Source organism: Syngnathus floridae, chromosome 4 (genome assembly GCF_059516105.1).
Source record: "Syngnathus floridae isolate MCC-2025c chromosome 4, RoL_Sflo_1.0, whole genome shotgun sequence".
In the NCBI taxonomy this organism is placed as follows: domain Eukaryota; kingdom Metazoa; phylum Chordata; class Actinopteri; order Syngnathiformes; family Syngnathidae; genus Syngnathus; species Syngnathus floridae.
The window spans coordinates 20,182,276-20,209,794 of record NC_142416.1 but is presented as its reverse complement, the minus strand read 5'-3'; the positions used below and the strand labels follow the sequence as shown (position 1 = coordinate 20,209,794).

Genomic DNA, 27,519 nt, shown 5'->3' with positions numbered 1-27,519 from the left:
ATAGACATTATAGTCTACCTCCCAAGTTTCAAATATAATATTTATAATATATTCATAAAATATGTCTGCATAAGAAAATCAATTGTCTTCACGTTAAGGGTGTTAAAATTTGCTAAAACATTTATCAGGAAAAAAAATCTAAATATTTTTTTACAACAAATAAAAAGTGTGATTAACTCTGAGCTAACAATAAAAAACGGATTCAGTATTAAATATTTTAATCACTTGACAACTTACTATACATGGTCATTTAAATAAAAGCCTTGCTATACATGCTCTTTTTTTATTTAAAGCCATTTTTTTAAATAAAAAGCACGTGTTCATTTAAAAAATCATTTATTCTTATTTATCTTTATCAAGTTAGTGAACAAAAGTGTGTAAACGAGTGAGCGCGTACTTCCTGTTCTGTCGGTGATATTACATTTACATGCACCAAAGTAGCAAAAAGGCTGTCAAAATGGACTGTGAACAAAAGAAAATACATATTCTGTCAAATGTAGAAACATTCTTTACAGATACAAACGTTAGTGCTAGTTAGCGGTATCTTCATTTGCAAGCTTTTCATCAATTCACGTCGGTTTTGTTTTTCACAATTCAAACACACTAAACCGCTACAACATCAAGGAATAAAAATAGAAATATCTCCGCTTCGCATAAGCATGATTGTTTGTCCAGCTTATGCTGGTGTGCGTTTGCATAGTTTGCAGGGCCGCGTCAGTTCTCATAAACGAGGTCAGCGATAATAAAAACAAAGCTTAACACTCCGACGTCATCATATTTCTGACCCTTAAAGTATCTACAATCGAAATATTTCACAGCAATTAACTTGCGGAAAAACAAAAGCACACAATTTCCCTTTGGGTTGAAAATAAATACAGTAAAATAGATAAATACAGCACAAGTACAATTTATATATTGATACTCTCAAATGTGATTAAGGACAGAAAAACTGTGGAATGTTAAAGACTCCGAGTAGAAATGTGTTTTTGTTGCACTCCATCCAAACATTTTTATTTTTGGGTGGAGGCGTGTCCTTTCGTCTACCTGACCCGTGCAGAGAAGCAGCGCATGTACTCCGTCACCCAGCGCTCGGAGGCGGACGTAGTCAGCTGCCAGCGTCTCAGCTTGTCCGGGTCGGCTGAGCGAGCGCGACGGCGATCGGTGCTCGCCGGACGCTTGTCGGGAGGACGCAACATCGTGGTCGGTGTCTGGACACTCGCGTCGCAACGCTCGCCCTGAAGGTGGGAATTCACCATTTTTCATGTCCTTGTTAAATTGAGTGTCAGACATGAGCGATTGAATTATTTTTTTTTTTTAGTGATGCACATTATCAATCAAGTGTTTACGATACATTAGCTTAGCAGTAGCTTACCTCAGTCAAGGACTTACATTGTTGGGTGTTACGACTTTGCTGGTGTGAGCGTCTTCGCATCGGCTCCGCTGGTTGTCCCTGGCGCCCCCCAGTGGCGGTTGGCTCTTAGCGCGCTCTGGTTTGCGCTCAGCTGGCGACTTGTTGCCGCGGCAACTGCCCTGGCGGGGGCAGGATTGTTCCGTCAGTACCGCCGTTGCCTTGGGTGGATCCGTGTTCAAGTCGGGTGAGCCTGCCGGCCCGTTGGCGGTCTCCAGCTCGTCTGAGGCGCCGCTCGGGTTTGGAGAAGCTGAGACGGCGTTTTCTGTCTGTGCCACTTCTGTCGCAAATCCAAAGAAAGAACATTCATTGTTTGTTTGAGCGCCTTTCTGTGACAAATCAAAAGAACATCACATCCTTTCCTGCTGACGATAGGGGTCAAAATTAAACGCTTCATCGGTCGTCACGTTACCATGGCAACATAGAGCATGCTGGTGTCTCACCTGCAGGTGTCACTGCGTCGGCGTCCACGGCCTCCTCCTCTGCTTCCTGCTCCTCCTCCTCGTTCGACGGCTTCCTGGCATCAGGACTGGAAATCAGCTGGTTTGTTACGGCGGCAACGGACAGCGGAGCCACCCGGTTGCATCTGGCCCGAGGTCCGGCGTTCCTGGGCGTGGACTGGCCGCTGGATAGCACAGAGCCGCCCTCCCAGAACCAGGGCTTGTGCGAGTGCTCCATGACCCGCCGAGTCAGGCGGTAATGTAAGGAATCCTCGTAGCATTTGGAAAAGGTCTCCCACTTGGGCTCCCGGAACTTCTTCATGTACTCCGTTCGGACTTTCTTGGTCACCATGGCGACGAGTGTGACGTCGCTGCTAGGATGCAAGTGTGAGACAAAGCTTAGGGTACATACACTTTCCCAAAATAGACAAACATATGCAAATAAATAGCCTGTATAGGTCTATCCTCCGTCAGTGCAAAGTAAAATAATATTCCGCCAGCTTTATTCCAAAACAGTCCATTGACAGTGAAAAATATACACCAGCATGAATTAATTATGATTGGGTTACTGGTTCGATTTGTAACGTGTCAGTAAATAGTAAACAAACGAGGCGTGTTGTTTGTTTCTTACACGACATTTTGCAGCGGTTTCCGGCAAACGGTCCTAGGTGACGTCACCTGCCAGGTAGAGTAAAAGGCCACGCCCCCCTTTTGGCTGATCTCGGCTAAGTGGATCTACTCCACACGCGCGCTGTCACGTGACCCGCAACCTGTCAGCTACAATGGAAACAACATTCATTATTGATTAATCACCTGAGCTGCTCGCGTTATTAGTGGTCTTTTTTTGTCGAGAAAACGTCTTATGCAGTGTTGAATGTTGAGGTCTTGTAAGGTTTAGAAACGCTCAGCGACGACGGGCACGTTCCCGCCGTTCAGTAGGTTTGGGGAAACACAGCGAGGGGTTTAAAAGGCGACGATAACGGGACCGATTTGAAACTGTTCCACTCACACAGCACTTCCCGGGAAGGAGTTCGGGAACCTATGCTAAGCTCTTGAGTCGCGTAAATCCCTCTCGAGTAGTAGTAGCATCGGTTCGGTTCTGTTCAGCCCTCCAAGAGGCAGGGGGAGTGTAAGCTAACGTGAGTGGAGACAATTATTTCCGGTTTGGACCTTCAGCGTATGAAACGAAAGAAAAACGATGTAGGGTCCTAAAATAATTACGCAAATAATCACTGCAAACTAAAATGTCACCTACTAATAAATATATATCTCGTCTTGATTCACTCCGATGTGCGATAAAAAGATATTTTGTATGTATGGCAATGTATGTATGAATGTACTGGAGCGCTTTTCCGGTGACGTCACGAGCTGCACAAGATGGCTGCAATCTCGAACATGTCCACAAGACGGTGCCATTTGCCACTGAAGCCCATTGAAAAGCAACCTGTTGTCGGGGAATATAATATATTGCAAAGCCTCCTGAGATGAAGAGCAAAATTCCAATTCCTTGCTGAAATGTCATGTCACATTTAGAAGTAAAGAGAAAACCATGGCGGTTTGTCACTTTAATAGAACCGTAACAAGTTGGTCAACAGGTACAACTTTGCTGCTCACAAACTGAATCACTCACGTCCATCGATAAGATATAAATAGCCAACCAAGAATAAGAATAATCATCAAATACATCAAATTATCAAGTATCCAAGAGTTAAGTTAGGGACATCAAATGAGAAGGCGTACAAAATAGCGCAAACGTCGGGTATCCAGTTTGAAAAAACAAATAAACAAAATCACATTGTGGCAGTTTAATTAGTAAACAAAAGCAAAGAAGCTAATCTAGACTTTTAATGAGACAAGATGGCCGTGAGGACAAACTGGTAAGGAAGGAAAGGCCTTTCAGCATTTGATAGCCTTGAAATCCAGCTTGAGGTCCATGTACTAGTGCGCTTTGTCCTCACTGGTAACACACGAGGCGTTGACAAGATCGCCAGTAGCGACAATTAGCATGTCAAAGGCTAGTAGCTTCAAAAGGTCAAAGTTGTCCTAGTGTGCAAAAACGCAACTTTGCACCGATCAAATTGGCAAAAATCGGTGATGTCCAAACAACTAATTGGCAAATATCAGCGCTTTAAAAAATGAATTAGCCATTTTTTTCTGCCTGTTGTAAAGCTAAATATACAGTAAAGGCCAATAAATAAATTAAAAAGTATTGTAAAAACAAATAATGTTCTGCTATTTGTTATTCATTTTTGCAGTAGTGTTATTTCATTCATTATATCTTTTCAGACTTTATTACGCTAAATATCGGAATCAGCCTAAAATAAAAAACAAATCCATATCGGTGGGACCTTTCTCCTAGTGCGCTTCATCGAGAGGACAGAGCGCGTACTACGTAGTACATACATAGACCTTAAGATGGATCTGGAGAAAATGCTGAAATGTTTTTGTTATTTACGGGCTGTGAGACAAAGGCAACATGTCGTCGTCGACGTCCTACTGGATGCAGCAGTTGTTGCGATGGCTGTTGGAATCTTTGAAGCGCAGGCGCATCTTTGGACGATATTTCTCCAGGTAGAAGAGCTGCTTGCTGTTGAACGCGCCACGACGCTTCCTGGACCAAACGCAACGGCAAAAAAAAAATGAAAATGGGATGGCTCATTTTATTTCTTAGCCGTGACGGGTTACTGCGAAGAAAATGTTGCCACTCACTGCCGAATGAACTGCACAGCATCTTCATACTTCATGCCGCACTCAATGAGGGCGAGGGCGACCAGGACGGGAGCTCTGAAATGCAAACGAGACGTTGGATGGGGAGCACGAGGCAACGGCGGGGAGGCAAGGCAAGGCAGCTCGGGCCGGCCGCTCACCTGCCGAGGCCCGCCACGCAATGCACGGCCACGCAGCAGCCGGGTTCCTCGCGGAACTTGAGCTTGAGCAGGTTGAGCCAGTCGTCCACAATCTGGTTGGAGGGAGGAGCGCCGTCGTCAAACGGCCAGTCCTGCGTGGGGGCGGAAAGTGGGACATGCGCAAAAATAAAAAAACGGCTCGCAATGCTCATAGAGGAAAAGAACAAACGTGACTCACCAGGACTTGAATTCCCTCCTTAACGACCAGCGTGGCGTCATATGTGGCCTCGCACACCCTCACTGCCGTGGTCACGCCGTACTTCTTCAGCTCCTGCAGGCGACAGGCAACACGCGTCAAACACCACCGTGGCTACGGTCGCTAACGACGATTAGCAACTGCCCTCGTCACTGGCCGTCAATGACCCGGCAGCAAACAGCTCTCACATTTTGGGACAAACGAGGGATGTCAAAATCTTCCAACGTTACGAGACGAGGCTCACCTCAATGAACTTGTTGAGGGTGGCGTTGGTGGGGTTGTGAGTGATGAGGAACCTCATGTTCTTGTAGGTGATTTCCACCGGTGCGGGTCTGTTCATGCGTGCCATGGCGACAGGTAAAAAAGAAGCGGGGGAAAAAAGGCAAGATGGCTTCGGCACAGGGAGGGGAGAGCTAGAGACGCAAAACGTAAACAGTTTGGCGTGGAGGGACGGGGATCCTCCGGGTGGCGGGCGTCTCGTCGGGCGACCGCTCAGGGGGTGGCGGGCGGCGGTCAGGCGTGTACGCCGGGGAGGGTGGGACAACAAAACGAGGCGGCTTCCACCTTGCTCGTGGCCGGGCGGGAGCCGACGGGGTGGGGCGGTGCGCAGCGGGTCAAGTTACCCCATCCAGGCCGAGTTGTCGCTGGTTGCGGGAGGCGTCCCGCTCGTGGCTTCGTCCTCCTGAGGCTCAGGTGCGTCCGGGCGGTTGCGGAGTTGGACCGTTCACTCGTCTGCATAAGCGGCGTGCTGAGCCTGGCAGTAGTCTCCGCTGCCCTTCAGAAACTCCATAAATGTGCGACCCAGAACACCACAGAACTGCTGCGAGGACGACATCAACAACAAACTCAACGCTTTGCAAGAAACGCACTTCAAAATCACTTTTCATTTTCTACCATACAGTGGAAGCTTGACAGCGTATCCCTAGCTTGATAGAAAGTCCTGTCTCACTTGTCGTCATGCTAACAAATATCAAACTTTGCTAACCACTAAAGCGGGGTGGATGTCAAGCGAGCTGACGAATTAAAAGAAACGAGAGTGAGCCAGATTTAATGACTTGCGACAGAGCATCAGCAAGGGACAGAAACCCGTCTCAGAAAGTCGCAAGTAACTGATGCGTACGCCCCAAAAGGTTTCGAGTGCAATCCCAAAACATTTCAAACACATGTCAGATTTGGGGATATCTTGTCACATTGCAAATGATTGGCAATTGTAAGAGGGAGATTGTTTTTGAGAGGGGGTGGGGGAACACTTGCAGATTTTCACTATTTGCGTCAAGACTCTGCAATTAGTGGGGGCACACTGACAATAATAAAAACACCTTCCTTCCACCTTGTGTAAACAAAGTCTTCTCGAACTTGTTGGAAAGTTGGAGAATGTCTGCACCTGCCCTGAGCAATGGCAACTAAACATCTTTATCTTCATTCGATGGTGTACATAAAGAAGAATCTCACTGAATATGTTTCAATGTGGTTTATTTGCATGGTCGCCTGCCTGTCGTCATCGCAACAAAGCTCTGCCGTGACGTCACAGCGTCTGACAAGTGTGTCATCAAACTCGACACCAGCCACTTGTTCTTAACTTAAAATTGGCATTTAAGGCGACTTTGTATGTTTTGAGTGTTTTATTTGAACGAATCTTGTCTCAAAATCTTGTTATAACACACGTCACGAGAACGGCCGGCTAAATCCGCCATTGTCCGGTTCAAACTGCATCTGGCCAACATGGCGGCCCAAGTGACAAAGAAGGAAGCAGAAGACGCCTAATGAGTCTCGAACTTGACACAGTAGATTCTAGGTTTGGTCGTACGAGTTGTTAGCGAAATGTCAAAAGAAAGCACAGAAGAGGTTGCCTTTTGTGCCGCCGCCATGTTGGGCTGACAAACGTAATGTCGCCGAACATGGCGCCTCGACAAAACCACAGCGGGAGAAAAAAACAACAACACCAAAACACAACCAAAAAGAGGAATAACATGCCCATTTTGATCCCATACAAAACAGACGAATGTCGCTTGTAGAACAACTCGAACCAAGCTACCGCCATCGGCTTCCGAGGAGCGGCCACATTGTGTTATGTTCTCGTGCCTTTATACTACATTTGCAATCTTTAGCTGACACCATTAGACTTTTCGAACCAGCTTGAAAAGCGCAACGAAGCCGTGATTTTTTTTTTTTTTTTTTTGGGGGGGGGGGGGGGTGACACTCGTGCAAACATACAGAACAAGAGGAAAATGTTTATAAAAAAACAATACTCACTGGGATATGCTTACTCATTGAAGATTGTAACTTAATCATACAGCCGGTCCTCAGGTGGGGAAACGATGAAATGCTTCTTCACCATTCGAGCCCGTCGTTACGTTACGTGAGCGAGCGAGTGGAGCCCAAAGTCTTCACAATCGAGAAAGCAAAACCAAGTACTTCTTTTCAGGACCTTCAAAACAAAATTCGCTCACATGCGTAAAACATTTTTAGAGCCCGAGTAAATGAATTGGAACACACCCTCCGTTGTTATATTATATAAAATGATAATATTTAATTGCTGATCGTCCCCCAAGACGTTTGTTTCTCTTTGGAAGGCGCTTTTTAAGTTTATGTTGAAGGATAGCTCAGGAGGCTAACGTCATTTCCTCTGATGCAACCTTGATGCAGCTCTTCAAACCCCACCCTGACAATAAAAAAAAAGTCACACGCATTTTGATCTATATCTTTTTTTAAATGTACAAAATCTTTTTAAAAAGTGGAAAAAAAAGGTCAAAATAAAAAAAAAAATTCATGAGCTTTTTTCGTTCTCTTTTTAAAGTGCATGCAGTTATTTGTACAGCTTTGGATTTCATCTTAATGTGCAAACACATTTAGGGAACGTTCATCACAGTACAAACCGACCTGCTAAACTTTTTTTTGTTGATGTGTCTGTTTGTTTTTAATTCCAGTCTTCAAATCTACCATTGGGAAACCATCAAACAATGCAACCTGGAGTGTCATTCTGTCTATATCGTGCAAAATGCATCCATCAAAGTCACTCTATGTGCTCCTGGCGCTTTCCTGTTGTCTCCACACGCAAGCCTCACTTTGGTTGCCGTCTTTCTGGAAAGGCAAAAAGCAGCTGAGCTCGGCATTTTTGCACTGCCGGGACACAAAAGGCCCCTAAATGGTCGCCGGCGGCAACCAATTGGTTACAACTTATGTCATTTCTCTGTCCGGCGGGTGAGAGCCAGTCAATCCCCAGCTGCTGTGGGGCGGGGAAGGCAAAAAAAAGAACCTTCCACCATTGTACCAATTGCGTATAAAAATTTATGTGCCACTGAGGACCTCACTTGACAAATTCCACAAAGCAGAGTTGATTCAAATGTACAAATGAATGACTCTGAAGATTCCAAGGTGACTACTCCGCACTTCGTGGACTCAAGCAAAAGCCCACGTAGGAGCCAAGACCAAATGGACGGCACAGGAATGAGCGTGCAGAGAAGGAAAGGGGTGAGAGTCACGCCCCCCATCGACTGGGTCAGAATCTCGCACAAACCTCCAGACTCTCCTGTCTCTGATGGACCCTCAACTGAGCCATTGGAGCTACCCGCGATGGAGGGACCAGACGTCGGGGGGGACTTGATTCGGGTTCCTCTGAGTCGGGCTCCGCACAGGCAGACTGTGGAGCAACTGAAGAGTTTCCTGAGGGGCGGAGCGGCTCTCCACCCTGGAGGAAGTCCTTACTCTTACCTCCACGGGGGCAGCGGCAGCAGCCCTGACGTCAGCCCACAAAGAACGTTCACTACCTTCAAACCTCAGCCTGATGCTTCCAGAGAGAATTCTCCTATTCAGGTGCCTCCCACCATGGAGTCATCCAGCTCGTTCAGGCCCGATGCCAACACAAATAGGCAGATAGAATTCCCGACTCGCATATGCAACAGCGGAGGCTCCCGCGGAGAGACCAAAGCTCCTCATACAGGTCGGTTGTGACAGATTTACGACGGGGATTGTGCAGATGTTTTGGAGAGATGATGATAAATCGTTTTCAGACACGAGCCTTACGGTTAGAGGCCCACTCTTGTCTGTAGATCACGGAAACGAGAACCTGGACGCGTCAGGGAATCAAAGGTTCATCTCCAGCATGGAGATCATCAAGCAGCAGATGGCCAGGGAGAACATCAACTTTGTACGATTTGAGGCCACTGACCTACATGGGGTGTCCAGATCCAAGACTGTGCCTGTCCGCTTCTTTCATGTAATGACCTACATCCGTCCATCCATCCATCCATCCATCCATCCATCCATCCATCCATCCATCCATCCATCCATCCATCCATCCATCCATCCATCCATCCATCCATCCATCCATCCATCCATCCATCCATCCATCTATCCATCCATCCATCCATCCATCCATCCATCCATCCATCCATCCATCCATCCATCCATCCATCCATCCATCCATCCATCCATCCATCCATCCATCCATCCATCCATCCATCCATCCATCCATCCATCCATCCATCCATCCATCATTCTATCTAACCTTCATTCCAGGAAAAGGCAGTGTACGGAATCCCAATGCCAAGGAGCTACCTGGAGCTGACGCTGAGTCCAAAGAGCAACGAGGTGGACCACGCCAACGCCGCCAACTTCAGCAGTGACATCCTCCTGATCCCGGACCTGTCCACATTCCGGATCGTCCCGTGGGCCGAGCAGACGGCGAGGGTCATCTGCGACCCGTGCACGGTGACGGGCAGCCCCCTGCGGACGTCACCTCGCCTCCTGGCCAAGCAGCTCCTGGGCCAGCTCCAGAGCCTGGGCTTCTCCCTGCGCTCGTCCTTCACCTACGAGTGCTGCGTCCTGGGGGCGCCGGACCGCATCGGGCCCAAGACGTTGTTGTTTCCTGCCACCACGCTGCTGGGTAATCACGACCTGCCTTTCTTCCAGCAACTGGTGGACGGCATGTACTGCATGGGCGCCGACGTAGACAGCATGGCCTCGGCCAGCGGGCCAGGCCAGATGGAGATCAACCTGAGGCCCGAATTTGGCATCGCGGCGGCCGACAGCGCCTTCACCTTCCGCACCGGCATCAAGGTTCAAAGTTGTCTGCTTAATTTCCAGATTCAGCGTCCGGCGTAGCGCCAAATTCTTTTCCTCTCTTTGTTTCTGGTCCTGCAAACAAAAGGAGATGGCCCGCAAGCACAGCTACATCGCAAGCTTCTTCACGGACGACGGCCTCTACAATGCCGGCGTGCTCTCCCACAGCCTGTGGGACGCCGGCGGACGCCGTAGCCTGTTCCAAAGCGGGGAGAAGGCCACGGGCGAGCTCTCCGACATGGGCCGGCGGTGGCTGGCCGGGCTCCTGACGCACTCAGCCGCCCTCAGCTGCCTGATGTCGCCAGGCCTCGGGTGCCGGAGCCACATGGCCAAGGCCGTGAAGGACCCGAAGCGGATGCTGTACGCCACCTACGGGTGCAACGACAACAGCAGCTCCTTCAACGTCAAGTCCCACGGAGGACGGGAGACCCACATCGACAACAAGCTGGGCTCGGCCATGGCTAACCCCTACGTGGTTCTGGCCGCCACCGCCGCCGCCGGACTGGACGGCGTCCGGCGCAACTTGACCATCGATGGCGGCTTGCACAAGGCGCCCGGTCAGCAGAAGGAATTTGCAATTCCCGTCAAGCTGGACGACGCCCTGGAGGCCTTGGCCGAAGACCACGTCATCCGCAGTGCCCTGGGGGAATCCTTTGTCCAGTACTTCATCGCTATGAAGAAGTTTGAGATTGAGACCCAGGAACTGGACGACGAGAGGAACAAGTGCCTGGAATATTTTATCTAGCATCTTGCCACGATCAAATCAAACGTTCAAATGGACGTGTCATTGCTACCATGGTACAGTTAACAAATAAAGCTGAAGTAGAAAGTGTCGTCTTGTTTTTATAGCTTATAGTTGAAATGTGACTTGTAAAGTTTCAAGTCTGTCCTGAGTCGTCTTGAAAAACCAAGCCAAGTCAAGTCAAGTCAAAGAGTTTCGGTTGTATTTCCATCAGGCCGAGAAATTTGGCGTTGAGGGAATACAAGACGTCGCATTTGTGTCTCTTCAAAGCGAGAAGATTGCGAGCACCTGACGACATTCACCGTCTTCTGGTCTATTTGTTCTTCCCGATGAGATTCCCAACCCGCTGCATGAACCGTCCTAGTTTGTTGTCAGCGCCGCCGGCGTGTGTTTGGTACGCCGGGTCGTTGTCTGAGAGCTGCACTCCGTCGCCTCGCTTGGCTTTGTGTAGAGGGACGCTAGAATGTAGCAGGTACTCGTAGCGACTGTAGGCCTTTTCCCGCCGGCTCTCGTAAGCCGCCTTTTCCTGCTCTTCTGGATTTTCCCGCGCCGTCTCCGTCATGGCCGGGTTGGGCTTTCGTTTGCTGGAGCGCTGAGATGAAAATCGGTGGAAGGTGAACGAAGACTTTGGCTTTTCGCTGTCCGCCGTGGACCTGCCGATGGAGTTCTGGCTGCTTCGGTGCTCGTTGGCGGTTTTTCCCACGGGAGACGCCCGCGAGTTTGAGCCGGAAGAGTTCTGAGATCTCAACGAGGCCTTCCTTTGGAGGGACTTCTCCTCCTTCTTGGAAGTCTTCTTTTCTTCTGAGTTTTTGACTCTGGTGGAATTCTTCCGCTGAAGCGTGGAATCCTCCCGATGATGACCTTTCACCTCCGAGGGACTCAAGTTCTTTGGAAGAGTTTCCTTTTCATGAGGCGACTTTAGTTCTTGAGAATCCGGCTCTGTCTCTTGAGATCCAGATTTTTTATCAGTCAAGTGCTTTTTGGAATTATTGTCCTGGTTTCTGGTTCTGTCTTTGAGAACATCAGCACTATTGACAGGATTACTGCAACCTTCTTTCTCCTCTGGGATTTCAATGAGAGACTCCATGGTTCTGGGGCGCTGGAGACCACCGGGGTACTTAAGGGGCGACTCTTTGAGTTTGTCCTCCAGTTGGGTGGCCGAAGTAGTCCTGGCAAGCGGTTCATACCATTCATACCCTGGGGTCGCCTTTTGCTCGGGACCTCTTTGGATGTCAAAGTACAAAGTGGAACTGCTGCTGTCATCCACCTGCTGCGAATTGAGATCTTTGTGGTTGGCGTCCTCCTCCGCGACGTTCTGCCTCGCGTCGAGGCCTCTCAACGAAGATTTGAACTTGGGCCGATCCAGACTTTGGTAGATGGTTCGCAAGGACTCTTGGCTTTGCCTGAGATTGTTGTACTCCTGTAAACTGAGTCTCTTCTGCCGGATCTCGTCCAAGCGGGACTTGATGTCCCTGGATCTGTTGTGGATCCCCGGCGGCTGGTGGTCGTTGAGTCCCGTGCGGCTGTTGTACGGCGACGTCAGCGGGGACAAGGCGTCGTACGCTCCGTCGAGGTTCGCCTGGCTGTTCAAGTACGTATCCATCTTCCACCTGTGAAGGGAGGTCTCGGAGTTGAAAGGGATCAGATTCTGATCCAGACCGTAGCGACTTTGGTGTCGAACAAGTTGGTGAGACATCCGGTTGGGCACCGGCAGGCCGGAACCGCTCCTGTCTGGAAGGATGTCTTTGGTTCCCATCCTCAGCCGAGTCATGGAGTTTAACCTCTGCAATTCTCCACCATAACTGTGGCCTCTAGTCATGTGGTCGGGAAAGTGGGACAGATGTAGGCGGTCCTGCATGCTGAGGCCCCTGGTCATCATGGCAGGTGCATCCAAGAGCTCATCCTGAGCCCTCAAGCCGCGGGTTCCTCGAGATCGAACGTGGAGTTGATGCAGTGAAAGTTGGCTGGAGTTTGGACTACGCAGGAGCGCCGCGTCTCTCAAGTACTCAGCCCGCGACCGTTCCTGCAACGCTTCGGGGACGGTGGAGCGAGCGTAGAGGCGGCGGAACTCTTCGTCGTAGGAGCTCACCAGCTGACCAGTGACCACCAGTACCATGCTCACGTTGATCTTCTCAAAAGACCACGTATAGCTGGAAGGGAAGGAATCCATCAGTTAAGACTTGAAAAGATAGCCGTTGTGCTTTTTGACCGTCAAATCTGCCTTTGGGTTTTTTCTTGCCATGTGTTAGCATAGCAACTGTTAGCATCGGATCAATTCTCACCTGTAGGTTCCATACAAAACGCTGCGGCAGTCCACCAGGATGAATCGCTGCTCCAAGCCGCCGTGGAACTTGACGCCGGACTGACAGCGATATTGCTGACCTCGAACCGTCCGCACGCGAATGTTCTGATGGTGACAATTCCAATCTATGAGTCTTTTGATGACTTTTTTTGATACATGAAATCCCGCCGCTACAGTACATTCAATGCTGTTGACGCTTCTGGACGTTTTTGAGCAAAGCACGAACGTCAAAGATGACATTGACAGGAGGCGTGTCTCCACGAAGGTGGATTCGTCAAGACCCGACACGCTGACTGACGTTTGATTGAAGTGGAGGACTGAGTTATGTTTGTTCTGTTGGAGTTGATGCTGCTTGACAAGAAAATCCGGACGCGCCGCAACTCACGCCGAGCATTTGTCGTCGCCGTATTTTTCATAATAAAGCTTGATAGCTATGGAAGAGATGTGATCACGTGAGCAATGGAGCTTTTGAGCATATCATTCTGCTTTTTTTAAAATTTCAGTCGGACATTTTGATCATTTCTTGGGTTTTGACTTGACCTGGAGAAAACCTCAGGTTGGAATTCGATCAAGTATGAATCATGTAAACTACATATGGATGCGTGTCAGCAGGCCTTGTCACTCAAGCGGGATTCGATCGTCACCTTGAGGTCTTGGATGTTGACGCCTGCTCTGTGCGACATGGCGTGGAAGCTGCCAAAGTGGCCCTCGTCCAGGAGGATGTAGACCACCACTCCCCGCAGCGTGGCGCCCAGGACCTCCTTGAAAATGTCCACGTCTGTGAAGACGTCCATGGCTATGGCGATCACCTAGAAACACAGAGGCGGCATGTTCAAAACGATGTTTTGAAATTGACAAGATCGATATCCAACCTTTTTATTGCACTCGTTACCAGACCCTTACCATAAATAAATAAATAAATAAAAGTTTTATTAAGATTTGGCTGACTCTTTATTTCAGACAAAATTGTCCAAAAGTATGAATTCATGTTTCGAAACCAGCCTACTACAAATGATGGCAGCAAAATGTGGATTTTATTATTTATGTATTATTGTTTTATCATGACACAATGACTCACCTGCTTGGCATCCTGGATCTGCTTGCGGACCACCTCCTTGATGGTGGGTGTGTTGGCCCTGGGCGGGTGGAAGAGTAAACTGATGCTGGTGTCCTGGTCCTCCAGAGTCACCTCGGGCCAGCCCAGGTCGAGGTCGGGCACCTCCTCGTCCGACTCCAGCGGGAAGTAGGTGGACGGTCCGGGCTCGCCTGCGGGGCGCCGCACCTCCACGTCATCGACGTCCTCTATCAGGGGGACCTCGGCGTTCTCCAAGATGAAGCGGATCTCCTTCTCGGACAGGAAGTGGTTGATCTGCTCGGCCTGGAGGAAGTCATTGTAGGCATCCTTGCCTCCGCACAGCAAGGCGTAGATGGCCAGACGGTAGGACTCCTTGTAGTGAGGGTGGATGTAAGGAGGAGGATCGCCATCCTTCAGAGCAGACAAGCCCGACAACAAAGACTCCTTGGACGCCATGGCATCCCCAACCTTCTCAATCTGAAAGTCTGCTCCTCTAAATTCGAACTTGAGCGACGATTTTCAAGTCAACAAGTGCACTTTGGGAAGAACTACATCTTTCAAAGTCTGCAAGTTCAAAGACAACAAATCCAAGATCCATCCACAAAGGTCATCAATCTTTAAGTCCACTTCACCACCTCCATCAAGTCCTTCAAGACCGGCTCTACAGTGTCCAAAAGTCTATCAAGTTTGCAAGTGCACGCTACCAGATCACTCTACAAAGTCTACAAGTCCACTCTATGAAGTCTAAGTCCTCTGCCCAAGTCAAGGCAGCCATACTTGATGGACAATTCCACACTTGAAGTCTCCAAGTCCTTCATTTGACGTTGAAGCCGCTTCACACGAATGGGCTCCGTGCAGTTGCTTTATCCTTCATTTTTTGTCTTCTCTCTTCGTCTCGTGTCTTTTTTGCTAACCCTGCAGCTAATACGTTGAGTAAAGACACCAGAACCGGTCGGCCCAGTGTGAGTAAACAAAGTTGGGCGAGTCTTTCCCTGCAACGCACACGCTAGCACTTGCCGGGACTTACCTTTGGTTTGGTTCCGACTGAGCTCGGCTTAGCTGTGGGGATGTCAAGTCCTGTGTGGCGTCACGCGACTGAACAACCTGTTGTACCGGCTACATACACCGGTAAGCCTCGCCCACGGCGAGTTTGTTCAGCTAGCCGGCGGGCCTTACAGATGACACTACAAAACAAAAACTAAGACCAGGTCCATACGTCAGTGCCGTTGTTTATTGAGGATATTTTGCATTACACATCCCCAGAAAAAAGAAGAAGAAAAAAAAATAGAAAAACAGCAGGAAACTGTGGAGCCTAAGTCATGACGTAGCACAAAATGCTAATTTGTGGTCGCCTATCCTGACTTGGTAGTTTAATTTCAAACTTGATGTGCGGGTAGATACTTCAGAAACAAGAAGAAGAAAAATGGTATACTAGATCTCTCTTTAATGCTGACAACTTGAGATAATTTAATAATAGAATTGCAGAATCAGGATTTGGGGATTTCAGGGCTGGGGGTCACCAGTTGGAGACGTTCCCAAGGAATTGGAGACCTGGAGATTTGGGGAGTTTTCAAGGCTGGGGGAGAGGGATTTTAGGGCCACCAACTACTTCCTGGGTGGGGTCGGAGACTTCATGAATCTTGATGGAGTGGGCGATTTGACACTGGGGGTCGGGGATTTAGGACTAGGGGCAGGGGTGGGGGACTTTGCTAATGGTGTTGGAGACTTAACGCCTGGAGATTTGGGGGCCGGAGTGGGAGACTTTGGAGCTGGGGTGGGAGACTTTGGAGCTGGGGTGGGAGACTTTGGGGCTGGGGTGGGAGATTTGGGAGCTGGAGTAGGAGATTTTAGGCCTGGGGTTGGGGATTTGGGGGCTGGAGTGGGAGACTTGGGAGCTGGGGTTGGGGATTTGGGAGCCGGGGTTGAGGATTTGGGGGCCGGGGTCGGGGATTTGGGGGTGGAGGCGGGGGTGGGGCTCTTCATGGACATGGCTGGGGTCTGGGACTTAGACGGGGCGGGGCTGGGCGTCGTGGAGGCCGGGATGACGGCGGGCTTGGCCATCTTGGGTTGGCCCAGCTTCGACTCTGGGATCTGCTCTCCGTGCCGGTACACGCTGACGGTGATTTCCACAAACTCGCCGCCGTACTTGTTGCGCACGTTGATGCTATACTTGCCCGAGTCTTCGGGCGTCACCTGGTTGATGACTATACTGGAGAACTTTCCGCCGTCGAAAGTGATCTTGGTGTGCTCGTTGGAGACCACCTCCTGTTCATTCTTGAACCAGGTCACCTCAGGGGTGGGCTCGCCCCACACGGTGCAAGTCAGGCTCAGGGACTGGACGAGTGGAAGGACAAGTGGAATGTTTGTCAAAATGCCTAGACCACGACAAACCATAAATATACGTATATAATAAATATAATAAATATATTTACGTATATATAAAATATATATTGTTTCAGTTTGTTTACCGCCCTGTATGCTAAAATGAGGAGGGCGTGGCCGGTGTTTATATCCTGCGGGTTCCAACACGGCTGACTTTGGAATGCAGCAGGGGAACTGAAGCTCCACCCGAGGCCGACGTGCTAGCGTTTGCGAGCGAGCGAACACAGTATTTTAGTCGGAGCCCAATCTTGTCCGACGTACCTTATCCTCCATGATAGTGACCACGTCGGGCAGGCCGCCCAGCACTCGGCCGCGATCTGACGAGACAAACAAACGCATGAGTGGAATGCATTCACGTCGAATGACTGGACATCCCAGTCGAAATACTCACTTTTCTCCGCAAAAGCAGCAGCCCTGAAAAAAACAGAAGGAGTTGAGTTTTCTCGAAAGAAGCAGCGAGAACACGGGGTCGATATTCACACAGAAGAACGACTTACTTTAGTCTCAGGTACTCCTCGTAGGCGTCGGTGTACGCTGCCCAACGACAAAGGACATTTCAATCTCAAAGCTTCCTAAATGGCACACTTCCTGCGTGCTTGAGACTTTTTTTGTGTTCAAAACAATGACATCATCCGAGGTAGGCCATACCTTGTCCGGACAGGTCAAAGGTCCTGGCGTGGGTCTTGACACCGTCGGAGATCTCGATGGTGTACAGCCCCTTCTCCTTGTCGGACGGGTCGCAGATCTGCATCCAGGCCATCTCGGCCGTGCCGCCGATTCTCATCTTCTCCGAGGAGGCAATCTTGCTCTCCCTGTAGATTGTGATTTTGCACGGTCACTGTTTAGTTTTTATTGATTTGATATTTTTTTAATTAATAACAATTATACAATAATCAATAGATATAAATAATATAAATAAATGATATTAATACAATTAACAAAATAAATTATTATTATTATCTAATTTATTCAATATAATCAGATCTATTCTCTTCCTCTCATTTGTTATTGTTTTTGAATAATCTTTTGACCAAAAACCACTTAATGAACGGACAACCGCTACTACAAAACAAGACATTCATTATCAAATCAGCAATGTGTCAGTAATCAATTGAGGGGAGGAAAAGACAAAAAGGGTACTTGTGTTTCCACACGGTCTTCATCTCTTCTGTGTAGTAGTTCATGTAGCATTGCAGACGAATACCCTCCGGGGTACACTGAAGCACCAGCTCGGAGGCCGATTCGCCTGGAACACAAATCGTTCATTGTCTCCACGGCAGCAACGGAGACACGTGCATGGGTATCAATAGTGCGGACCCACCGGCGATCCTAGCGAGGGCGTTGATGATGTCATCAAAGACTGCAAAGACAGAATGCAAAACACCATGCATGAACAGGAACAAGAAGAGTGTCCCAAGCAGGAACCGCACCAGTCGTACCTTGTCCGGAAATGTCATAGGTGGACGTGTCCTTTCCACGCTGGTCTCCAATCACAGCCTTGTAGACACCTTGATCCTTCCTGGAAAACTGAAACCAGCAAGAAAGCGGTCAATCCGTCCGTCCGTCAATCACCACGACTGAGTTCCTCACCAGCGGGATGGGGATAGCGCAGGCTCCCGACATGACGTTGGGGGGGGTTTCCGGAACCATCTCCACGTCTTCTTTGTACCACTGGAAGGTGGTCTCCTTTTTCACGTTGGCCACCTGCAAAGAGACGCAGGTGTTGACCAAGTTCGCAAGGCAACGCCAGCCACAAAGGCCACCTTGCCGGACCTTGCAGGCCAGCATCACTGTGCAGTCCTCCGTCACGGCGAAACCCAGAGACTCGGAGAAATGCGCACCTGGAAGTGAAGTAACAACGTGAAGAACAAAGTGACGGACAAGCAAACCTCGTGAGTTTACCTTGCTTCCTGACGTATTCTCGCCTCTGGAACTCGGCTTCCTTCAGAGCAGCTAGGAAGACTGGCCGGACACATGCTAACGTTAGCATCTGTGCTAGCAGTACCACAGCGAGCGGGGTGCGGATTGAGGTTTACCGTCTCCGACCAGGACCAGGGAACTCTGCGTCTTGGCCTTGCCGTCGTGGATCTGGACCGTGTAGGTGCCCTCGCTCTCTCGGGTGAAATTGTCTACGATCATCTGGATGACGCCCGTGGACGCGTCGTGGCTTATCTTATGGCCCTGAGACAAATGCCGACAGACGTGCAAATTGAAAACGAAGACCCTGCACGGGAAGTCCGCCATCTTGGTATGAAGCGGCCCTCCTTCAGAGACAAACACCGCCCACAGATTGGAATATGCTTACCTCCTTGCCGCTGGTCACCTCCTTGTCGTTGACGACGAACCTGTAGGTCACGGCGGGCGTGAGCTGGACGGCCTGGACCCAGAAGCGCACGAGGCCTTTTTCCAGGACCTCGTAGTTCAGGCCGTGCTTGAGCGGGACGACTGCACGAAGGAGACAAAGTTCGGATTTCAACTGACTCCCAAGTTACGCTGGCCAAACGGAGGAGGGCGTCGGCGTCAAGCGTGACACTCACTGGGATTCCTGATGGCATGGCTCAGCTCCAGCATGGCGTTGAGTGCTGTGGGTGAAAGACATCCAATGTGAAGGCAAAGATTTGGGTCGGAGGATGACGGCCCGGCCTTGGCGGCATACCATCCTCGGTGAGAGTGTGGCTGGCGGAAACACCGTCGGTGTCGGTGACCAGCACGGAGTAACGTCCCAGGTCGTCTTTGTCGGGGTTCAGGAAACTCAGTCGGGAACTAAAACGGACACCAATTCCAAGACTCTGACTGGGGATGTTTTGGGGGCCGGCCATCTTACGTGCGTCCTTTGGTGGTGACGTTGACGCGAGGGCATTCCCCGATGGGCTTGTAGTTCTTGGACCACACGAAGGCGGAGGTCTGGCTGATGTCGCTGGCCTCCAGAGACAGGAAGATGTCACCCGTTTCCTCATCCACGCCGGCCACGATCTCCTTGGTGCCTGGAGACGCCGGCGAGCAGCATTAAGGAAGACCTGCTCGGCAGACCCGGTGAAGACTGCGGCGTTACCTGGGGGAGGTCTGGCGCAGACGGCCTCAGTCACCAAGGAAGCTCTCCCGATGCCGTGAGCGTTGACGGTGCGAACCCGGAACACGTACCACTCGCCCTCCTCCAGACCGCTTACCTGCAGGAGAAAGGCCAGCTGGAAGCTCCATCCAACAACAAGCGTCAGGTCTTCGGTCTCACCTGCATGTAGCGCTGGCTGATGGCGTTCTCATTCAGGGCGACAAAATCGCACGAGCCCTTCTTGGCCATGTCCACAAAGTACCCGGAGACGGCGCTTGCTCCTGTGTAGACCGGAGCTTTCCAAACCAGGACCAGGGAATGACTACGGACCTCGCTGAAGGTCAGGTCATAAGCTGGACCTGCAGGCGTGACGACCAACCACGTTTATTTCAGCATCCGAGCTCGAGTAACGTGACGGCGAGGCTTACCTGGCTGCTCCATGGTCCAAGCTTCACACTTCATCGGGAGACTGGGGGCCGAGGGCACGCCCACGCCTGCCACGTTGGCCGCTTGAACTTTGAACTCGTAGAAGGTTCCCTCCGTCAGATTATCCACCTAAAGAAAGGCAAGGCAAGTTGGTTGCCAAATATGTTGACGAGCTCCAAGCTATGGCCGATGGACTCCACTCACCGTGCACACTCGGTCCACGATGGGACCCACGTTGACCTCCTTCCAGACCAGAGTTTCCACATCCCGCCGGTCCACGTAGTAGGCGCTGATCTTGGAGCCGCCGCAGCTCTTGGGGCTGCTCCAGGACACCGTCATGGAGGAGCCGTCGCAGTTCAGCAGGCTGATGCCGTAAGGGGCGCTGGGGGTGGCTGCCGGAAAGATTAGCGTCAATTCATTTCATTCCTTGCCCATGTTTGTCCCTGAAAACACTTGAAGCTCAAATCATCTAAGCGTTGGCGGGTGAGTGGTGGGTCTATCAGTGTTGGATCAGAACCTCACAACTCTTCAAATGTGACTAGAATAAATCACGTGGAGGAGGAGAAGGTGGTGGTGGTGGTGCGCAAATCAAAGAGGGAGTGGTTCGGGGTCTAGAGGAGCAAAAGCGTTTCATACATACCATACTCAAAGCCCCCACCTGGCAGAACAATACAACGGCAGACAACATGAAAGACCCAAAAGACAAGCAAGAGCTCCAAAGTTTGCAAGCGGTGCTTACCCAGCGCCGGCTCCACTGCGATGGGTCCCGATTCCTGGGACTCTTCGCTTAGTCCGAAGACATTGACGGCTTGCACCCGGAAGACGTAGGTCTCCCCTGGCGTTAGGCCGTGCACCACAAACCTGGAAAGATCAAATAACGTGAACAAGGAGCTAAGAGTGACTTGGTCGCATGAGCAGATATGCTGGACCTGTTGAGTTTGAAGGGTTTGTGGTTGCAGGCAAACCAGTCCTTGCTGCCCACCGCACGAGCGTCGATGTAGTATCCCATCAGGCCTTGCTGTCCGTGCTTGGGCGCTTCCCATTGGACGAAAACAGACGACTTGGTGTTCCGGGTGGCGACCGGTTGGCCGGGAGCGGACGCCACGCCTGTTTGTCGGGAGAGACGGACGGGAGCCGTTAGCTGTTAGCAACGGGGTGGCTAACCAAGCAAACGTTGAGTTCCAGTGAAGGGTGCGCCATTCAAAAAAGATGTGAGTTAATCTTGTTGCCAACGACATCACTTTGCTTGCCTCTTGCTGACCTTTGACCTGTTTTTTTAAAAAAAAGTAACCTTCCTTTCTTAATATCAAAGACTTTCTCTGGTTGCTTATCGAGTGTCGTCGCTATAGAAATCTCAATTTGATCATGACTCGGGTCAAATTGACCCAGGTCATATTTAAGTAACAAACACAAACACAAACAACAACAAAATCATTGCTTCAACATTGTTAACCCCATTAGTGAGCATTTCATTCTTGACTTTAAACTCCTTATGGGTCATTTTGACCCGCATGTGAGGAAGCTTAATGTGCTCAGAGGTGACACAAGCAAGTCAAAGTGAACCAAAGTGTTCTTACGTACCGACAGGCAGCACGCATCCTGCAACACAGCGTTTATATGGTCACCGACAGGACGGGACTTGGACCACGTGACACCCGCGCTTTCCCTTACCGTCCGGTTCGGCCTTCCTCACGGGCCGCGAGGGCTCCGAGACCCGGCCGAGGCCGTACGCGTTGAACGCAAACACCCGAAAGTGGTAAGCGCCCTCGTCGGGCAAATGGAAGACGGCCAAACGGGGCGAGCGAAGCTCCACGCCCGTGTCCACGCGATGCCACGCCCCGCCGGGCTCGCCGTCAGCAGACAAACACTGAGATGACACACTTGGTTCTTTTGCACCCTGAACGCTACACACAAGTGCATGGACACACCTTCTCCACGACGTAGGAGAGCGGCGCTGGTCCGCGCCGACTGGGCGGCGTCCAGCTGAGCACCACGTGCGTTCGGTAAATCTCAGACGCGTGAACGTCGCTGGGCGGGCCAGGAAGGCTCTCCTGGCCTAAGCATGTTAGGGTTTATGATTTCAAGTGCGCTTTAAGGTTGTTTTACGTGGGCTGAAGAGGTTTTAGACGGGTTTAGTAAGGTGGGTTTTAAGTTTGATGCAAGGTGTTGCTTTCTGGTAGCAAAGTTTAAGGTTCTTTCAAGGTGGGTTTAAGGTGGATGGTGGCTTTAAAAGCAGCTATCAGGTTTTTGAATGCTAAGCCATAAGGTTGCTTCAGTGGACACACAGTGAGGAGCTACCAGAATCCTGGTGTACCTTCCCGCTCATGATTCTTGGTGACAACATGGTACTTTCCCTGCGTCTTAATCACTTTCGCCGCATTTACCTTCAGCGCTACCTTCCAGCTTGGCACTCTCGGCGGCGTCCAGGGCCGTGACTCTGTCGGAGGGTCGGGAGGCCCTGCTGATGCCGGCGCTGTTCACGGCGCGCACCCGGAAGCGGTACGAGTGGCCCTCCTTCAGCCCGTGGACCGGGTACTTGCACACCTTCACCGGGGCGTCGTTGCACTGCACCCAAGAGTCGCTACCCACCTCACACCTGAAGCAAAAAGAAAGAAATTAGCAACACATGCTAATTGCTACATAAGGGGTCGGCAAACTTTTGCATTCAAAGATGAAGTAAAAAAAAATTATCAACAACTTTTATATTTTTGTATTTGATGTCAACATGTTCTTTTTAATAGGGCACTAATTCACGCTAACGTTCCAATTGAATTCTTTCAAATTCCTTCATTCCCACCTGTCCACAAAGTAGCCGACGATGGCCGCCTCGTTGACGGTGTTGGGCGGTTTCCAGGCGACCAGGATGTAGTCCGAGTTGATGTCGTAAGCCTTGACGCTCATGGGGGCTCCGGGGGCGCCGGCCACCGGCACGGCGGCGTCTGGGAAACCGGGAGCAAAGCAAATCGTTTGAGCAAATGCTAACATGCTAGCACGCTAGGGGGCGCTACCTGACACAAAGAGGTAGGCGCAGTGCTCGGAGGTGCCGTCTTTGGTGTAGACGCGGATGGTATACAGGCCCTCGTCGTCCTTCGCCAGTTGGGGCAGAACCAGGCGGGCCACGCTGCCGACCACCGACATGTCCACCAGGGGGCCGGGTTCCAAAAGTTTTTCTGGAAGAGAAGGAGAATGGTCAGCTTCAACCCCGGAATCATTTGCGATGATTGCGGGACTCACCGTCTCGGTACCACTCGACGAAGGGGGGCAGGTTGGGGAGGTCGGGGACCACCACCAGGGTGCACAGCAGACTGGCCGACTCGCCCTCCGTGCCGAAGGTGACCGGGAAACAATGCACCAGGCTCACCTCCAGCTTGCTGAAGTAGCTTCCGCTCAGACGGGGGACTACAATTTGGGAAGAAACAGTCAATTGCTCGCATCTGGATTCCATATAATCAATTCTTTGCGGAATAATGTCTGCTCTTACTTAGACCGATCTGGCTGGCCCATCCGCCTCCACTTGCACCTGCACACACACACAAGGTAGTCATCACAGCGCCCAGTCAAGACGATTGATTAGGTGGACCTACTCCTGACGGCGACGGTGGCCGCGCTGGTGGCGGTGCCGTGGGGGTTGGTGGCCACGGCGCTGTAATCCGCAGAGTCGCTCACTGCACACCTGAAAAATGCCCACGATGCTCAAAAACTATAACAATAATGGTCAACATGGGGTCATGAAGAATTGCGCAATATTTGGGGATGAGACTGTGGAATAATATTACTAAGTTGTGTTTTTCATCAAAAGACCAATGTGGACTGAACAGAGACGACTGCAGGGTGTCTGAAGGACAAGCAGGCTTGAAAAAAAAAAAAAAAAAAAGCAAGGCAAGAATTTGAGGCTCCAATGACGCAAAGGTCAGCAGAGCTGTAAACAGCTGAAGAGTCTCCAAAGATATCAGGAGGGGCCACCGTCACTTCCATGACAGCGTTGAAACATTTCACCCCAACGCCCAAAATGTCCCCTCGCACAAAGATTGCAGGCAGCCATTATTTAGGGCACAAAATATTTGTAATATAAGTCATTTGTGCTGTCCTACCTGCTAATGATCAAACTGTGGACTCCATACTTGCTCTCAATCTTGTACTTTCCGGGAGTACCCAGAGGGTCCACCGGGACGCCTCCTTTGTACCTGCGCACGAGCGTGACCTTTGACCTCTGGGCATAACTCGACGTGGAAGACGGCGGCAGCGGCTGTACCATTTAACGACGGGCATGGGGGTTCCCAGCACGGTGCAGAAGAGTTTGACGGACATCTTCTCCCACACGGTGTGAGGGCGCAGAGCCACGATGAAATCGGGCATGCGGGGGATTTCCTCCAGCAAATCCACTCTCCTGTACATCTTCTCTTTCACCTGATGATGGACAGGAGGGATGGTTCGAGGAACAAGATCTTGGCGGACAGAAGCGGAGCGCGCTTGCCTCTTTCTCGATGGCCAGACTATCCACTTGAGCCTTGGTGGAGATCCTCATTCTGTGGAGTTCCTCCTGGATGGCAGCCAAGCCCTTTTCCACTTTTTTGCTGACTCGCAGGTACTCCTCCGTCTCTCCTGTCTCCTCGCTGGTCCTGTTGAATTTGGATCAAATGTTACGGTGATTGAGGACAAAGTGGCCACGCGTCATCCTCACCTCTGCCGGAACACCGGGATGGTGTACGCTTGTTCCGCCATCGCCTCCGTGGCCGCGGCCTGCACCTGGCTCGCCGACTTGGAACTTGACTTCTTGCTGAATGGGGGGGGGAAATAAAAATTCAGTCACTTTGTCTCGCAATTTGTTGCTATGGAAACCTCAGCAAGGACATGGAGCAAGACATTTGCACTTGACATTTGGTGCTCAAGCTGCTGGTGGCCACAAGTAGGTCATGCACCCTGTGACACGGGCCGCGGGGTCGGGGGGGGGCAGAACAACACCAGCGTTGCCACATTTTCCCAAATGCATTGGAAAAAAAAAAAGAGGAAGCGGCTAAGCGTCAGCACTGTGGAGCCATTCTTCAAACGACGCCATGCTACGGAGGCGCGTACACAAAGCTCAGCATGAAGGCCAAGAAGGAAAAATGAATTTCCACCCCGCGCCAACAGAACGCAGCCAAGCAGCGAGAGGCAGCGTCCGTCTCGGCGTGGGTACCTTTGCTGAGAGACCACGATGCGCTTGGTGCTGTACTGATAAGCCAGATCGCTTTTCACTTGGCTGTGGCGCTTGCGCTTGTACCAGGGAATGACTGTGGACGCCATGACGGGAACGCTAGAAAAGGAGCCTTGACCAAGGGGGAGGGGGGAAGGGGGGGGACAGCATCATCATCACCAATAATAATTTTCTCTGTCTGGCTCTGCACAAAAGGAAAATACTAAACAAGAAAAAAACAAAAGCATCATTTTTTTTCAGTGAGCAACAAAATGAGCAATCACTTTGTGCTGCTGTCCAATGACACATCAACAAGCAACCAAAAATCAGCCAGTCGCAGATGCTGAAGTCAGAAAACTCCCCAAAAAGCAAGATATGTCAAATTCTTTGCCTTAAACACTTTCACATTGGATCCTCGTTCACACAAGAGCTGCAAAACAATTCTGTACACGATGCAACATGCATGCCGGGCCAGTAGGCGGCGACATCACTCATGCAAACATATTTGAATCGCCACTACAGTAGAAATCCAACGCTTTGCCCATCGGGGCACAAAAGTCCAATATGCTATTTTGCTTCTGATTCACAACTTTTTTTTAAAAACAAAAATTCCGCCTGCAAAAGGCCATTTTGCCTTCCGGCCCATAAAACATTCTCAAGTTCAAACCTAACAGAAGGCTTCACTGAAATTTGGTTGAAATATTGCTCACGAGAAGAGCCACAAAATCACAAGGACAAACTCAGCGGCCTTTGAAATGTTTGGCCCGACAACCTCAAGGCGCTCAGCTATGAATAGCTCACAGCTGCTGTCAGCCGTGATTGGATAAGTACGTCTTAGCAAAAAAATGTTTGCTTTCTGGATTTTTATTGTCAGTTTGACAAGGATGAACTAAAATGACTAAGCTCATCTTTATATTGATGACTTTTGTGAGTACAATCAGCACATAACATTCAATTCATAGTTTCATTTTTCTATACACAGCTCTGTTGTTACGGGTCGATTTGACCCAAAGCTACTTTAGCCGTATGAAATGATATGCTGGTGGTTTAAATTTCCGGGCTCAAATGAACTCAGAGGATTAGAAATGTTAGTACTTTGAGATAAGGGTTTGGGAGGGGTCAATTTGACCAGAGGCTGTGTAAAGTCTAAATATATTTAGAAAGTCAAAAATGCGAGAAGATTCTTCTTTCCCTCTTCTTCTTCAGCTGTCTAAAAAGAACAATCGACATGGAGGGGCCACTTGGGCAGTCGCCAAGTCTATTTGTCATCCTTTTGCTTCTGCTAAAACCGCAATGTCAACAAGAGGGTTAGTGGACAATTCCAAGCGGAGACAAAAGCGGGAACTTACCCCCGAGAGATTAAATGAGCGCAAAGCAACGGCGGCGTTGGCGGACGTGGATCAGGAGGCACTTTGCTGGTGGGAAGAAAAACATTGGCCACATTCACCCCTCGCAGGCCACGGGCATGCCGATCCCCTTCCACCCCATGTATGGACGCGCCGGCGACTATATATAGCTAGTAGCTACAATTTTTGCTTTCTCTCTATCCATCAGACCAGCTTCTGATCATCTACTAACTCATCCACTCATTCATTACTTTCCCTTCTTGCCCCATTAGTAGTTTTATTATTGTTTATATAAACTATTCTAATACTTTTTCTTTCCGGTAATTGCCACTTTACTATTCTTCATTGGTAAATGATTCAATTTAGCAGTTAATTGGCATTTATGTTGATTGACTTACAAATACACAGATCCTTTATTTGCGAGAAGGTGGCAAAAGCCCGACGAAACCTTTTTAGGATGAGGGCAGGGGTCGCCTGTCTTCGTTGGCTGCACACTTGCGGACAGCAGTCAGTTATTTTTAAACTCCTGAGACGCACGCACGCACGCACGCACGCACGCACGCACACGCCTCATGTCTTACTGTACAAGTCATAGACGATCTTTCCGCCAGCTCAGAAACCAGAGCCAGTTTGTCCGTTTGTGAATACTGCGCATGCGCAAGATCCTCCTCCCCACGCTTACCTGCTGTTTTTAGGAAACGCCGTCTCAATACATGACATGATTTAAGCAGGCCATAAAATAAGTTATTTTCACGAAAAATACATGCCTAAAAGAAATTTGGCGAACAATGCATCAATTCCAATTCCCTTCAGTGCAGACCGAAACAAAAACGAATCATCAAGAATAACTCGCGTTTTGTTTTGTTGTTCAACCAATGTCGTCCTCTTCTCAAAGATGTCAAATTACACGGAGATGGGTTCAATGCAGAGGACAAATTTCACCACACCCAGATGTGATCAATGGTACTTTAAATTTAGAAAGTTTTTCGGGGTGAGGTAAGATGAGGAACTGA

The 27,519-nt window shown here is 50.0% G+C and overlaps 5 protein-coding genes across 14 annotated transcripts; 1 reads left to right on the top strand and 4 right to left on the bottom strand.

The window, feature by feature from the left end:
- Window positions 1-319: 319 nt before the first annotated feature.
- Window positions 320-3,010, bottom strand: LOC148399868 (centriole, cilia and spindle-associated protein-like). Of its 6 annotated transcripts, none has more exons than XM_088374754.1 (5): window positions 2,858-3,010; window positions 2,480-2,625; window positions 1,852-2,222; window positions 1,390-1,688; window positions 320-1,235 (listed from the first exon to the last, which is right to left on the bottom strand). In XM_088374754.1, exons 3-5 carry the CDS (start codon window positions 2,198-2,200, stop codon window positions 1,041-1,043), a joined length of 843 nt encoding a protein of 280 aa, XP_088230880.1. In that variant the 5' UTR covers window positions 2,201-2,222; window positions 2,480-2,625; window positions 2,858-3,010; the 3' UTR covers window positions 320-1,040. The 6 variants fall into 6 exon arrangements, with proteins under 6 accessions (XP_088230880.1, XP_088230883.1, XP_088230879.1 ...); XM_088374757.1 differs by having other exon boundaries at window positions 1,852-2,219; XM_088374753.1 differs by lacking the exon at window positions 2,480-2,625.
- A 388-nt stretch (window positions 3,011-3,398) lies between these two features.
- Window positions 3,399-7,367, bottom strand: ptp4a1 (protein tyrosine phosphatase 4A1). The gene is made up of 6 exons (XM_088374235.1): window positions 7,204-7,367; window positions 5,195-5,770; window positions 4,933-5,025; window positions 4,716-4,846; window positions 4,558-4,632; window positions 3,399-4,459 (listed from the first exon to the last, which is right to left on the bottom strand). The coding sequence occupies exons 2-6, from the start codon at window positions 5,297-5,299 to the stop codon at window positions 4,342-4,344; spliced, it is 522 nt and encodes a 173-aa protein (XP_088230361.1). The 5' UTR covers window positions 5,300-5,770; window positions 7,204-7,367; the 3' UTR covers window positions 3,399-4,341.
- An 825-nt stretch (window positions 7,368-8,192) lies between these two features.
- On the top strand, window positions 8,193-10,840 carry lgsn (lengsin, lens protein with glutamine synthetase domain). The gene is made up of 4 exons (XM_088374229.1): window positions 8,193-8,890; window positions 9,000-9,166; window positions 9,469-10,008; window positions 10,100-10,840. Exons 1-4 carry the CDS (start codon window positions 8,302-8,304, stop codon window positions 10,754-10,756), a joined length of 1,953 nt encoding a protein of 650 aa, XP_088230355.1. The 5' UTR covers window positions 8,193-8,301; the 3' UTR covers window positions 10,757-10,840.
- Window positions 10,734-15,238, bottom strand: LOC148399865 (uncharacterized). 2 transcript variants are annotated; one of them, XM_088374228.1, is made up of 5 exons: window positions 15,158-15,209; window positions 14,134-15,051; window positions 13,700-13,864; window positions 13,036-13,160; window positions 10,734-12,903 (listed from the first exon to the last, which is right to left on the bottom strand). In XM_088374228.1, the coding sequence occupies exons 2-5, from the start codon at window positions 14,584-14,586 to the stop codon at window positions 11,067-11,069; spliced, it is 2,580 nt and encodes an 859-aa protein (XP_088230354.1). In that variant the 5' UTR covers window positions 14,587-15,051; window positions 15,158-15,209; the 3' UTR covers window positions 10,734-11,066. The 2 variants fall into 2 exon arrangements, with proteins under 2 accessions (XP_088230354.1, XP_088230353.1); XM_088374227.1 differs by having other exon boundaries at window positions 14,134-15,238.
- A 101-nt stretch (window positions 15,239-15,339) lies between these two features.
- On the bottom strand, window positions 15,340-27,418 carry LOC148399864 (myomesin-2-like). Of its 4 annotated transcripts, XM_088374219.1 has the most exons (36): window positions 26,905-27,155; window positions 26,510-26,575; window positions 25,164-25,293; window positions 24,669-24,764; window positions 24,462-24,606; window positions 24,240-24,394; window positions 24,079-24,171; window positions 23,572-23,660; window positions 23,469-23,507; window positions 23,222-23,386; window positions 22,996-23,157; window positions 22,785-22,926; window positions 22,372-22,583; window positions 20,917-21,094; window positions 20,727-20,848; window positions 20,628-20,645; window positions 20,192-20,379; window positions 19,990-20,116; window positions 19,742-19,920; window positions 19,565-19,679; window positions 19,337-19,496; window positions 19,169-19,275; window positions 19,050-19,094; window positions 18,818-18,957; window positions 18,549-18,693; window positions 18,415-18,474; window positions 18,286-18,353; window positions 18,103-18,216; window positions 17,952-18,039; window positions 17,834-17,872; window positions 17,653-17,758; window positions 17,161-17,324; window positions 17,010-17,046; window positions 16,904-16,926; window positions 16,774-16,829; window positions 15,340-16,464 (listed from the first exon to the last, which is right to left on the bottom strand). In XM_088374219.1, the coding sequence occupies exons 3-36, from the start codon at window positions 25,268-25,270 to the stop codon at window positions 15,736-15,738; spliced, it is 4,413 nt and encodes a 1,470-aa protein (XP_088230345.1). In that variant the 5' UTR covers window positions 25,271-25,293; window positions 26,510-26,575; window positions 26,905-27,155; the 3' UTR covers window positions 15,340-15,735. The 4 variants fall into 4 exon arrangements, with proteins under 4 accessions (XP_088230345.1, XP_088230346.1, XP_088230348.1 ...); XM_088374220.1 differs by lacking the exons at window positions 25,164-25,293; window positions 26,905-27,155 and adding an exon at window positions 27,189-27,418; XM_088374222.1 differs by lacking the exon at window positions 25,164-25,293 and having other exon boundaries at window positions 26,905-27,154.
- Between the last annotated feature and the right edge of the window lie 101 nt (window positions 27,419-27,519).

Coding starts and splice junctions, on each gene's coding strand:
- LOC148399868 (XM_088374754.1), bottom strand. CDS start 2,200: ATGGTGACCAAGAAAGTCCGAACGGAGTACATGAAGAAGTTCCGGGAG. Junction 1,689..1,851: donor CGACGCAGTGACACCTGCAG/GTGAGACACCAG, acceptor GATTTGCGACAG/AAGTGGCACAGACAGAAAAC. Junction 1,236..1,389: donor AAGTCGTAACACCCAACAAT/GTAAGTCCTTGA, acceptor TCCCACCTTCAG/GGCGAGCGTTGCGACGCGAG.
- ptp4a1 (XM_088374235.1), bottom strand. CDS start 5,299: ATGGCACGCATGAACAGACCCGCACCGGTGGAAATCACCTACAAGAAC. Junction 5,026..5,194: donor CCCTCAACAAGTTCATTGAG/GTGAGCCTCGTC, acceptor TGTCGCCTGCAG/GAGCTGAAGAAGTACGGCGT. Junction 4,460..4,557: donor GCTGTGCAGTTCATTCGGCA/GTGAGTGGCAAC, acceptor CGTTTGGTCCAG/GAAGCGTCGTGGCGCGTTCA.
- lgsn (XM_088374229.1), top strand. CDS start 8,302: ATGAATGACTCTGAAGATTCCAAGGTGACTACTCCGCACTTCGTGGAC. Junction 9,167..9,468: donor TGCCTGTCCGCTTCTTTCAT/GTAATGACCTAC, acceptor CCTTCATTCCAG/GAAAAGGCAGTGTACGGAAT. Junction 10,009..10,099: donor CCTTCCGCACCGGCATCAAG/GTTCAAAGTTGT, acceptor TGCAAACAAAAG/GAGATGGCCCGCAAGCACAG.
- LOC148399865 (XM_088374227.1), bottom strand. CDS start 14,586: ATGGCGTCCAAGGAGTCTTTGTTGTCGGGCTTGTCTGCTCTGAAGGAT. Junction 13,161..13,699: donor TCAACATCCAAGACCTCAAG/GTGACGATCGAA, acceptor TGTCACCATCAG/AACATTCGCGTGCGGACGGT. Junction 12,904..13,035: donor GTTTTGTATGGAACCTACAG/GTGAGAATTGAT, acceptor CTTCCCTTCCAG/CTATACGTGGTCTTTTGAGA.
- LOC148399864 (XM_088374219.1), bottom strand. CDS start 25,270: ATGGCGTCCACAGTCATTCCCTGGTACAAGCGCAAGCGCCACAGCCAA. Junction 24,395..24,461: donor GTCTGGCCATCGAGAAAGAG/GCAAGCGCGCTC, acceptor GTCCATCATCAG/GTGAAAGAGAAGATGTACAG. Junction 17,873..17,951: donor CTATGACATTTCCGGACAAG/GTACGACTGGTG, acceptor CTGTCTTTGCAG/TCTTTGATGACATCATCAAC.